Genomic DNA, 13,243 nt, shown 5'->3' with positions numbered 1-13,243 from the left:
TTTATAACAGTTATGAAAATATACTATGTCCACTTCATAATTCGTTGAATTATTTTGGTGTTTTGTTGATCATTGTGGTTTCCTTTGTCAATGTTCTACATACTCTTAAAATGTTTATACGCTTGATACGTAATGCGGTAAACAGCAACAATATAAATCAAATGGGCCAAGTCTTGCTTTCGCTTGGGACGTAATGTTTTCATACAACAGCACACAGTCGGGTGTATTTTGTTTCCATGATTCTATTTGTGTTATGTTCTGGTGCGATGTGTGAGGCAATTGATGTTGAATGATTATTATAGAAATGTAGAAATCAGAGCTCTTTGAACTTTCCGATTGGTCTAACTATTAACAACTTTGACAGTTCATTGATGTAACAGTCTTATTCTGAAAAATCATGCATCAACTTAATACAGAATTGTGCATGAGACTGTCAGGTGTGTTTGGTCCCCATGTAATTATTAGTGTATAAAAATTTGTAATCATCCATTTTATGAACCTTTCAGAGAATATTGGACGGAGTAAAAATTAAAGTACAGCTATGATGTAACCACGTAATCTCACGTACTGCAACTGCGAGTTAAGCAAAGTTGGCGAGTTCGGGCAAAGCGAACCGTAGTTGGATTGGTATCAAGAAGATAGGTGTGTTTTGTAGGTACAGTAATTAGCACTTTATATGAATGCTTTATTCACTGTAGATGACTTGCAGTGAGTTTAAGAGTCTATTTAATATGAAGAAAACTGTAGCTGCTTGTATTTTCGTAGATTTATTTTTGAGGCGTTTAGTCCACCTTCCCTTTTTGTTCATTTGTGTGTGGATGTGTTTTAAGATTTGACAAGTTTGTAGTGAGGGAATTGTCATAGGTTGGCCTTGCTTAGCAATGTTTTAAGTAAGATTATTAGTTAAATATAAGTGTGTACAAAAAGTAATAAGAATTAAATTATATCTGGTTTGTCCGTCACTGTTTACTTACTGATTTATCCTTTGTGAGTCAAAATATTTTCCTGGTGCATGGTGTTGTTCTTTGTCGTAGTCACAGATTTAAAAAATAAAAGAATACAGATTTTCTTCATGTTGTAATACTTTAAGTTAAGCTGTAGCAGTGGGGTTAGTGAGTTGTATAACATAAAGAAATTGGGATTGGAAAAGATGTTTAATTGTAACTTTATATTCCAGTTTACCATTTATTATGGTGCAAATGGAAGAAGAAAGAGAGAATGTGATTTTGAAATAGTCCAAAACAGGTGTCAAAGGACACGATGATTTTGAATCTGCAGAAAGGTAGTGCAATATTTGCTTTGTCCTTGGAAAGAAACAGTTATCTCATACTGCTTTATTTGCCTCGGTATGAGCACTGGAAATTTCTAATAAGTACATTTTCTACTCTTTCGTTTGTTTACAACTAGTAAATTTAGAAATTACCATGCTGTGGTATATAATTTGGTTTACGAGAAAATTACTGTTGCCTATTTCGCTTATCATTGAATCATGGTTTTACACTTTTTATTCAAGTGTATTGTAACTGTGCCCGCAGTAGTCCTGGATTCGGTTTTGGAATGTGTCAGCTTGCAAGCTTAGCTCTGTGGACTGTAGCTAATGATATGTCTATGCAGGCGAGGATATAACCAGAGTTTGCTTATTTTAGGTGCAGATGATACCATGTTATTTACAACTTAGTAATGTTTGTGTTAATTAGTTGTAACAGTGTGAGACTTTGGAACCAGTCATGAGCCATAGCACAGTGGAGGGAAGAACAACAGATACAACAGTGGTCCTCAGGGAAGAGAGCTCCAAGCTTGCAATTAGAAAACATCAGCATGATTCAGCAATTAACAACAAAGAAGTTGTGAGTTGTGTTTCATGTTTTGATAGTGCATGGTAATTAAACATCTCAGAATTGTACATATTGCACTTATATTTTTTGATGTATTCAACATTTTTTGTTTATGTATTCAAATTATTTTAGTCTCTTAACACTGATTTTCAAGCAAAATAATGAAATTATTTCTGTAGAAAAATTAACTGGTATAATAACTGAAATTCATATCAGGAGCCTAAAACACATGAAGAGAATTTTCTTTTTTCTTTCTTTATTTCTTTTATTTATTTTTTCATGCCTTGTCCTTGTTTGAATCAGTATATAAACCAGCTTCTGTCACTTTGTACATTGAGCTTGCTTGATTGTAGATCTTACTTGTAAGATGACTTAGAATGGTAGTGGGTTAGTTATGGATGATAATAACTTCATACCATCGTAAGTTTTCTGTTGATCTAATCAGAATTTGAATTATTCTATTATGACACGTAATTTTATGAAATAGTTTTCAACTCTCTTAGCCTGTGTGAAGTCCAGAGAAATACAAAATTGTCAGTGACTGCTTAACAGTTGACAGGATATGCTCAAGGATTTGTAAAATAAAATTAAAAATAAATTGCATCTCATTTATCATGTCACATTAAATTATGTTTTAAAGTGTGGCTTTGTAAATTTGTTTTGATTGTCACTCTGCTTGCTGTTTCTTAATGCTTACAACAAGTGATGTTTTTGATTTAAATGATCCAGGACATGATAGACCATGATATAAGGGCATCAGAAGTTTGGGAATCTGTATCCTAGTGAATAAGTTTTGGAAGCTGTATCCTAATGAAGTAGTTTATTCCCTCAGAAGTTGTGGGATGTCAAATCAAGCGAATAGAGCAAATTATTTTGTAACTTCTCAGATCGGTGTGTTCGACTTCATTCAGTTTCAGAAGCTGTCAAACACAGAGCAAGTGGTGACAAGTATGATTGCTGGGGCAACAGCGGGTGCAGCTGCTAAAACCACAATTGCACCACTGGACCGCACAAAAATAAATTTTCAGATCTCAGAGTCTCGATACTCTGCAAGAGAAGCTTTACGCTTTTTAGTCAACACTTATCGAAATGAAGGTTTGCTTAGCCTGTGGCGTGGTAATTCTGCAACTATGGCACGCATCATTCCCTATGCTGCAATCCAGTTTACTGCACATGAACAATGGAAGAGGGTCCTTCGTGTGGATGTCGACAAAAGCCATAAGTACAGTAATTTGTTGATTTTGTTAATTTCGTTATGAAAACAACATGCTGTGAAACAAATATATATATTCAAGACACTGTTGTGAAAAATTCATTTCTTTTCCTACTATCAAATTTGCAGGTTTTTTTATCTTATACAGTTTTCCTGTATAATTAGTGCCATTTTCATAAAAACATATAACAATACAAATTAATTGTGTACTTTTGTTTGTTCAGGACTTCTCCTTTCATGAGGTTCCTAGCTGGCTCACTAGCTGGAGTCACCTCACAATCTCTCACCTACCCCTTGGACCTGGCCCGAGCTCGGATGGCTGTCACTCATAAAGAACAGTACCGGACATTACGAGAAGTGTTTGTTAAAATCTGGTACGAAGAAGGACCACATGCTCTGTACCGAGGTTACTTACCGACTGTTCTCGGCGTAATTCCCTATGCTGGCGTTAGTTTTTTCACATATGATACTCTAAAAAGGAAGTACATGGGTATGTATATAGAAGATTATAATACTGGAATAATGACTTTCATAACATGCAAGTGTGACTGGAGTAAATAAAGTGAAAACATAATCATGTCCCATCACGAGATTGTAGGACAAAATCACAAATCTTTGAAAATGTGACAACACTAAAATAATTATGAATGATGGTAACAAACTGAAATTGCATTAAAAATCTCACGCCTTCTGTGGAACCATGTTCCCAAGAGCCTGTCAGTTGTCACTGGCCTGGGTCACTCGAATCTAGTCTACACCCTACCACCGTATTTCATTTCGATCCGTATTAATAATATTATGTTATCATTATAATAACAGGTTGTTAATATTTAGGTCTCATGTTTAATTCCAACTTTTGCCACTGACATCAAAATTAAAACATATTAACAAATCTTTAGGTATATTGACTACCAGTCACATGATTGGTTGTTGTCTCCTCCTACTCTGAAAGGGCAAGTGATATATACAGTAAAACCCCTCTAGTTGGACACCCTATATCCTGGACACCCCTCTATATTGGACACTTTTAATTGGAACCGGCGAATATCCTATAATTTTACATGTCCACAACACTCTATATCTTGGACACCCCTCTATCCTGGAACTTGAACACCCCTTTTGTTGCAAGTTGGACAGGTTCATGCACTTAGCTTCAATGCTTTTATGGGAAACATTTACAGTTAGTATTTTGTTATTTTGAATTTCTGACTGATGAATGCCTTCTACCTGAGGATTAGCTTATAATTGAGGGTGTGAGACTTTGAACCCATCATTGGAATTCTTTTGTTGAACCCTTCACTGGACTACAGTAGTATTGCTGGTACAGTTCTAACTTTGTCAGTACTGTGCTTGCAGCTGAGTTAGCTTGCAACAGTGTTAACAGAAATTGGATTTTTCTTTTTGCGATGGGGAAACGAAAATTGGTGGAATTAACTCTGGAAAAGAAGAAAGAAGTTTTGGATCTTCTGAAGATAGGAGAAAGTTGCAGGAAGCTGGCAGAGAAATACGGCATCTCAAAATCTACTGTTTCCAACATCAACAGCAACAGAGCCGCAATTACCGATGCGTGGGAAAAGAATTGTAATGCACACAGAAAAAGACTACGAAAAACACCTCATGATGAACTAAATGACAAAGTGTTAGAGTTTTTCCGGTGTTGTCGTGCAAAGAACATTCCCATTAGTGGCACACTTTTACAGGAGAAGGCTAGAGAAATTGCAACTAGACTCCACACCGAAGATTTCTCGGCGAGCAATGGCTGGTTGGATCGTTTCCGTAAACGAAATAACATAAGTCTGCACATCCTTTCTGGCGAATCAGCTTCTGCTGATCTTCAAGCTGCTGAAGATTGGAAACGCAAACTTCCAAGCCTTTTGTTGGGATACGCAGAAGAGGACATTTTCAACGCGGATGAAACTGGATTATTCTACCGTCAACTTCCAACGCGATCCTTAATAGAAATGAGAGAGACATGTAAAGGAGGGAAGAAATCTAAGGAACGGATTACTGTTTTGCTATGTTGCAATTCGCGAGGAGCGAAATTAAAGCCATTAGTTATTGGAAATGCTGCACGTCCTAGAGCTTTCAAAACGAACAATGTGAAATTGGACGACCTTCCCGTAATTTGGTGTCACAACAAGAAGGCTTGGATGACATCTAAAATTTTTTCTGAGTGGTTGAACGAGGTCAACCTTAAAATGAAGCGGGCTAATCGGAAGATATTATTGTTTGTCGACAACGCTACAAGCCACGTCAGTTCAAATCTCTCAAACGTCAGTATACAATTTCTGCCGCCAAATCTGACCAGCGAAGTGCAGCCACTAGATAAGGGCATTATTCAATCTGTGAAACTGCTCTACAGGAAGCAACTAATGCATTCACTAATCAATGCTGCAGATAAGTGCAAAGACGTGACCGAATTTTCAAGAAGCGTTACAGTCTTAGATGCCATTCGGTGGATTCATGGTGCCTGGGCAGAAGTTTCTCCTCAAACCATTGCAAAGTGTTTCCGACATGCAGGATTTATGGCAGATTCCATTGAGGATGAAGAGGAAGGGATGGAAGAAGACAGTTTTCATGAAGAAATAAACTGTCTTCCTGAGGAGTATCGCAACCAAATTCCTGATGTCCAAGCTCTTTCAACGTTCGACAACATTCTAGAGGTTCACGACGATGTTGCTGGAACAATCGATAATGTGCTAGACAAAGTGATGACTTCAAGTGACGATGTGTGTAAAGAATCTTCAGAGGAAGAAGAGTTATCTATGTACGAAGAACCACCTACACATCAGAGGGCTTTGCAATGCATGGAAGAATTAGAACGGTATGGTTTCGCTCATAATCAACCAGCAATGGTTGAAACTTTATTCGGATTGCGGCGAAAATTAGAAAGAGGATGGGCAAATTCAAAGACAAAAGCAAAAAAGCAGTGTCTTGTGACGGACTTTTTTACAAGAATTAAGTGATATCATATGTTGAGCTAATGCTGTAAGTACAATTAAAAAAATACATTCTGAACATTTAAAATTTCATTGAGGCTGGGGTGTAATGTGCAACCATGAGAGTGGGGTTCAAAAGATTATTAATACTATTGTCATTAATTCTTAATTCAAGCAAGCCTACAGTAGTTAGATTATGTAAAATAGAATACATTGCCGGTAAACGTAAGGTATTGGTGCCCTTCTTTGAGCTTATCCATGTAAGTTTAATTTAGTGAAAACAAAAGTTATGAAAATTTAATTTACCCCTTTGATTTTTCTTATCAATAATTTCCTTTTTTGGGAAGGGCTCCATAATACTTCACAATTACCACATTGTCATTACACCACAATATGAAAGGATATTTTCCCCTTTCCCTCTATCCTGGACACCTCTGTAAGTTGGACACATTATCGTGGAACCGCAAGTGTCCAAGTTAGAGAGGTTTTACTGTACCACACAGTGTTATGACCACAATCCACACCTTCGCTTTGTATCATTACACATCTTCAAACAGAAAACAAGCCACCTCTTTGTCTGGCCCCTGATATTGTTTCTTGTAATTTTAAAAAAACAAACATTACTTTCTAAGACCTTGTTAAAATAAGATAAATTGTTACTTACGATATAGAATTTAAAAAAATCGTTGCATGCTACAGATTATACTGGCAGTACAAGTAAACAGGCTGGTCCTCTTCCGAGTCTTGCATTTGGTGCCATAGCAGGGATGTTGGGGCAGTCTTCTTCTTACCCTCTAGATATTGTAAGACGTCGTATGCAGACTTCACCTATATCTGGCACACAGTACAAGACGATTCTTGGAACACTCAAGAAGATATACAGGTACAATAAAACGTCTTATACTTACGTGATTTAGATAAGAGATGCATTTTTTCAGGGTAGGCTTGGAATGTGTAAGGTCTAGGAAAATTGTCTACAGTTAGCAATTATTGAACAAATAGATCTGTTATTAAAACTTAAAAAAAATATGCAATTTTAAATATGTGTGTGGATAAGTATGGGAACATAGTCTTCTTGTATATTAAGTGTTCACAGTGTATTTAGAATAATTCATCACCATTTGGTAGCGATAGCACATTATGCCAAGCTATTGATAGTATGATAACACTAATATAGTTTGGAGTCCTTATTCATAAGCTGTGCCACAAAGACTTAACAACACTGAATTTGTAGCCAGATTGTCCCCATAATAAATAATCTTCAAACAGTTGATTCTTCTTCTATGGCTCTCCGGTCCTCAATTCTCCTCTTCCATTCAGTCCTATCCTCCGCTGCTCTCAAACAGTTGATTACACTTTCATAAATCTTTATGTGAACTCCGTTCTAGGAAAAATGCAGTGTGCTTCCATTCTAATGCGCTGATCAATATTTCAGGTACGAAGGTATTCGTGGAGGTTTCTTCAAGGGCCTTAGTATGAATTGGGTTAAAGGGCCAGTTGCTGTTGGAATTAGCTTTGCAACTTATGACTCAATATGTGATGTATTACGTCAAATTGTATCACTGTGCCATTAAATGGTTCAGCGTTGTCACATATTACAACATTCATTCTGCTTTTGAACCTGTCTAAACTTGTGTTTTCAATTTAAATTGTCAGTAAGTTGTGTTATATACTTTTTCAAACTACACAATAGCTGAGCAGGAAAGCCCAGAGCATGATGAATGATGTAACATTTATTTAATATTTTGTTACTTCCTGTGTAAGGTATAAATATTTCTAGAAAGGAATGATGTTGTCAATTTATTGGATATGTTTGATGGAAAATATGATGCAGTAACAAACCATCGTGACAAGTTGAATTCACGACATTCACGGATGTTTCTACAGTGTTGTAGTCATATGATGTACTTCCTGGTAATACTTTTGGCTTCTTCAGTTCCATGACCAAAGGCATAATTTATAATTTACTACCAGATGTGTTCAGTCTTCATAATGGCATGTTTGTTTTTAAGTATGTTTATGGAATTGCAGGTGGAGTGGCCAAAATGTCTGTACTTTAACACTTGTTTGTATAGCCCAAAAATTTGTTTAAACATTGTTTTACCATAACATCCATTACTTGATGTATCCGAACATATTTTAATTGATACCTTCCAATCAACAACTATATTCTACGTTAGATGAATCTGACATTTCTTAAATTAGCGATTGATCGGTCTTTGATGTCCCCATGAATGGTCTGTGATGACTTTTCTTAGCCTCTGCCAAACGTATGCAGGTGTAGGTTCCATTTCTGAGGTCGGACACTAATACGGTGGATTCTGTTACCCCCAGTCGTTGGGTAGTTACGAAGATGATGGTCGGTAGATGTGACCTGAATTTTAATGTAGGCTGCAAACCATTGTGGGGGCCTGATCACTTCAGTCTGGGTGCAGAAAAATCCACACAGATTTCACCGAGGATCAAACGCATAAACTTGGAGAGTCCAGCTTCTTGCCTCATGGTCACAAAGTACCGGTTTTTGTTAAGAGTTGACATTCCTTGCATTGAAATTGTTTGATGTAAATTTATGTAAGTCGTGTATTGTTTTGAGTTTCAACTCAAATTCCACTTCACATTGTTAGTAGAATTTTCTCACTACTACGCATTTCAACTTGAGTGATTATTTGTAACATATTTTATGTGAACACACATTGTTTTCATCAACGGACAACGCAGTACATTTCCAAACAGAATTGGTGCAGGGTAATACCAGGAGTCCACCAGTATCTCAACTTACATGAAGAAGTCATCTGGAGCCTTCTGATTATGAAGGCAAAACAGAGTCAGGAGTACAGATTTGTTCTACATTAACAGTTTCCCTAAATTTATGGAGTGCACTCATTCAGAAACTAATAGTTGGCTCAGCTAGTTAAGAAATCTCCTGCTTTTTATGGAGCCCTGGTTTTTGTTCTGAGTCAAATGAGATCATTCCAAAGAATTTATCAAAGTATGAGGCCTTGTGTTACGTTTTTCACGGTCAGGATGTTTTCTTTGTTTTCCTTTAGCACACGTCGAAGGTGTGTGCCTCTTCCTTTTGCAGGCTATCACTGCCAGTATGTCAACATTCTTTATTCATAAACACATTGTACAGTTATCCATTCTTATAAGGACAAAAACAAAGTAATAATCATGTTACATAATTGTGAACTATTGAGATTATTGCCTGAATTTAGAATAAATTTGTGTATGACTGGAATCGTGAGTAGCGTAAAAACTTGTTCTAAAAAGTACATCATATGAAAGAATACTGGGTATTGAAACAGCTGGAATATCTGTTTTCTTGCTTCACTTGTGAATTTTTTTGTGGTACTTGATGTTCACAATAAGTAAATGAGCTGTAGAATGGTTTATATCATTTTGCAACAAAGAGTTTGGTAGTGAAGTGGTTTAAGTGCCAAATAAGTAAAAGTAGGAGAAGCCACTTGAAATAATTGAAAGGATTAAATTTTAGAAGCACAACTCAACTTTGTAACAGTTATATTTATTGACATTTTGATGGGAGCAATAAGATATAATCATATTCAGAAAGCCATGTATAATTGTTTGCTTTGGAGTCGGTCTGATTGAAGCGCATGTAAATAGAGTTTATTTGTGGGATGTCTTATGTATAATTCTTAAAGAAGTACAGACCCTGGTGTGGTTGTATTCACTGAAAGTTGATTCTACTATGAAAAAGGAAAGATGGACATGCCAATAGGAATTCAGTTTTCTCTTCATTCACTCTCTGCTGAAATTATTAAAATATAGCTGAAGAACTGTGTGGTTTTGTGCAAAAAAGAAAAGTCATTTTCAACATTCAATACTATGCATTGTCTAAAGACTGGAAATTACTTCCTGTTGCAAGTGTGAATGTTTAGTTAAATATTTGACTCAGAGTTACTGACAGGCATTACTGTTTTTTTTCTGAATCTTGTGAAATGTCCATAATCCAAAGGCTGGGGAATACAAAGTATATAGTAAAAGAGTCTTGCAGCTAGTTTGAAATAGAAAAATTTAATTCTCCCAGGGTTGTGTATCCAAGAGGAAAATTTTAGTATTTACCATTTTTGCTATGACACACTGTTGTGTGTGTGTTTTCTGGACATTGTGTTGCATTATATTCAAAACAGAGAATTAACAATATTCTTTGGGTTGTCTCTCGAATAGGACATTTTGTGTTAATTTTTTCAAAGACACCATTGTATAAGTTTTTTGGATACTCTGTGCCTAAATTTTTAAATAAAAAAAATCGGTATTTCCCCAGGGGAGTCTGTCCAAGGGAAATATTTTTGTGTTTCTACCATGTCTTCAATAGCACACTATTTGGGAGAAACTGCAAAGTGGACAGACAGATCTTGGCTGTTATATACATTGAAAAGATATAAACTTATCACAAAAAAAGAGTGTTTGTTTCCTTAGTACAGTAAGCATAGAAATTATGTTAAAATAATAAATGTAATTAATATTTAAAAGGGAGTTCTTTGAAGTGTAACTTTAGGTATCCAATTTCCTAAGTATTGATTTAAAAGAGGTGTATGATCCAGTGGTTAGGATTCTAGGGTGATATTCTATGGAATTTTGGTTCAATCCTGATTATCATCATGAAAAATGAAGTAATTAAAATAAGAAAGCTGTTAAATTAAGTGCCTCAGGATAGTAATTGGTGCAATTAGTACATATATCTCAGACAAAGGGGAATGCCCAATATCATTTTGTTGTATTAAATAAAAAAATGTAAAATTATGTTAGGCCTATAACATAAATTCCTTTATGAATCTCATGTTTGTTTATATTTTAAATAACATTAAGGAAATTCTAAACATTCTTTTGGTACACACACAGTTACCGCTGTAATATGTTTATATATTGTACATCGAAAATAATGTCAAGCTAAAAAGAAATGAAAAAATGTTTCTAAGCCACTGTTTGTAAGTGGAATTTGCTTCTTAACACAATGTAACAAGGCCACATCTGTAGTTTTTTTTTCTCCCTTTTTGACAGATGTCAGTTATATCCTTATTTATTTTAGTTCTTTAAAACAGTACACATTGAACATGGTTGAGTGGTTAGCACTCCTGCTATGTATTCAGGAGCTCTTGGATTCAAATCTCAGCCTGCTTATGAAAATGTTTTGGAAAAATTGACTCCACCCTTAGTCTGTGTTGTGAGGTGACAGGAAGGTCATTGTAAAGGTATGTGCAGATTTGCATCCAAGAGTAATTTAATATTGATGTATCAGTTGTAGAGGTTACATAGAAAGGAAGTGAGAAGGTGACTGTGTATGGTAAATTTGAAAAATGATGGAGGAAGCAATCTGATACTTATTATTTTAAGGTACTATCTGAGTATTCACCAGGAAGGACTGAAGAAAAGCATAGTCAGTATCATGGTCAAGATTCAAGTTAAGACTTCATGTTACATGTGTTATCTTTGAGGTAACCTAGTTGTTCCCATGATTTACCTTTGAACAACCTGTTTGTATGTATGTTCTAATATGTTTTGACCATTTATGTAATCATATTTTTTTTTATAAGTAGTGAGCCATGCATGGCTGGTTCAAAACCAGACATTTAATATTTATCAGCCATAGGTCATGGCATACACATGGTCTAAGAACCCATGAGTCACAGTGATGTTCTGTTATACCATTAAACATTAGAGTTAAAGTCTGGCGAGCAGCCCAGCATCTCCCTATTCATGTACGACAAAGGTTGATCATCCACATCTTTGCTTCACTGTGGTAACCAAACTGATTAGATGGTTTGTGGTGAAAAAAATTATAATCACTTCATGGATCATAAGTTACAGAATGCTCTGTTATATTAGCTGAAGATTCAAAATTGCTATTACCTCTAATTTAAATTCTGATTGCACACATAAATCTTCCTTCTTTTTTTCACCCAGAATCACTTTACGCACTTTTTCATTTCCATTTATTGTACAAATTAATATAATAAAGTCTGTAATATAATGATACATGTATACACTAGCATGACACTAGTCAACCACAGTATGCTCTTGGTAGCAAACTAATAGGTACTCATTTCTTTGTACTGAATGAAAGGTACTATAATGTGTGTTAATTTATATGAAACCAAGTAATGCAGAGCAACTCTTGTTTGCTTTCCGAAGGGCAGGAGTGACTTTCAATATTTTTTGGGCTTTGAAAAATTTTTGGTGTGCATCCTCTGCTTGTCTCTGAAACAAATTATATAGTCACTCCAAGCCTCACACCAGAAAACGTAGCTGTAATTACTTTTAATCAAATTATTCCATTCTTTGCCTCCTCCTCCATTTGTTATGGAATATTCTCTGATCTGTTGCATATATAATTTTAGAAATGTGCAAAACTGGTCAACTCAGTAAAATGTAATAAGATGTCAACATTAAACATAAAAAAGGCTAATAGGTGATCATCAAATATGTATATCTTGTAGTACAGTAGTTTCATGTACATATATATATAAATAGTTGTTTTATGTTATTTTCATTTCAAAATATCTGTCAAAGGAAATGTTGTGTTTGTTGTTGGTTTTATAAAAACTTATTTTTTTAAAGCAAGTATAAGGAATTATGTGCTTCCATATAATCTGCCTCAAATTATTCTTGTAACAGTGGAGTACAGCCATGTTCTTGATACTACTATCAGATTTCTGTGTGAAATGAAGATTGAAATATTTGAAGTTGTGTGCATAGAAATGACTTTGAACTTCATTTCATAGGCCTTGTCCATCAAGTAACAGCACATATTCTTTCACACAGTATCTGTGGCACATTGACTACAAATATGATAGCCTTAAAATATTGATGCCTTAAACACTTTTTAAGAATAAGATATAATTTTCTTACTGCATACAAGATAATATTTCATGCTTCCTGTAAATGACTGAATAATTTGTACTCCTTGTATAGCTTGGCTGATTTCTGAGCTAGTATTGGATCCTCATATTGATTCTATCTAGCAATGATGCAACTATGTAGGTTTTTGTTTTGTTTTCATCATGTGTATATTCTGTAAGTACATATTCTTGGAATTATGTTAATTATTTTTTCAATGTGCAACCTCAGGTTCCTTGCATTGCCTGATCCCTCGGTTTAGTCCATGACCATGGTCAGTTTGTTGACAGTGTAACTGTGTGTGGTGCGTGATTGACTTCTACATTGCACAGAATTATACACCGTTTGTAGTTATATATATAAACAAAATTGTTTATAGTTTCAGAACTTTTTGATGA

The 13,243-nt window shown here is 35.2% G+C and overlaps 1 protein-coding gene across 12 annotated transcripts; it reads left to right on the top strand.

The window, feature by feature from the left end:
- Positions 1-170: 170 nt before the first annotated feature.
- Positions 171-13,051, top strand: DPCoAC (dephosphocoenzyme A carrier). Of its 12 annotated transcripts, none has more exons than XM_087345415.1 (8): positions 171-275; positions 507-655; positions 1,178-1,282; positions 1,698-1,847; positions 2,747-3,057; positions 3,273-3,538; positions 6,687-6,870; positions 7,423-13,051. In XM_087345415.1, the coding sequence occupies exons 4-8, from the start codon at positions 1,728-1,730 to the stop codon at positions 7,559-7,561; spliced, it is 1,020 nt and encodes a 339-aa protein (XP_087201541.1). In that variant the 5' UTR covers positions 171-275; positions 507-655; positions 1,178-1,282; positions 1,698-1,727; the 3' UTR covers positions 7,562-13,051. The 12 variants fall into 12 exon arrangements, with proteins under 12 accessions (XP_087201541.1, XP_021921246.1, XP_021921244.1 ...); XM_022065554.2 differs by having other exon boundaries at positions 190-270; XM_022065552.2 differs by having other exon boundaries at positions 253-373.
- Positions 13,052-13,243: the final 192 nt, after the last annotated feature.

The sequence above is a fragment of the Zootermopsis nevadensis genome, unplaced genomic scaffold, assembly GCF_977971745.1.
Source record: "Zootermopsis nevadensis isolate Lab colony 2312 unplaced genomic scaffold, Znev_1.0 Znev_ptg000001l, whole genome shotgun sequence".
NCBI classification, from domain to species: domain Eukaryota; kingdom Metazoa; phylum Arthropoda; class Insecta; order Blattodea; family Termopsidae; genus Zootermopsis; species Zootermopsis nevadensis.
The sequence above is the reverse complement of the archived record's forward strand: the minus strand, read 5'-3'. Positions and strand labels throughout refer to the sequence as shown.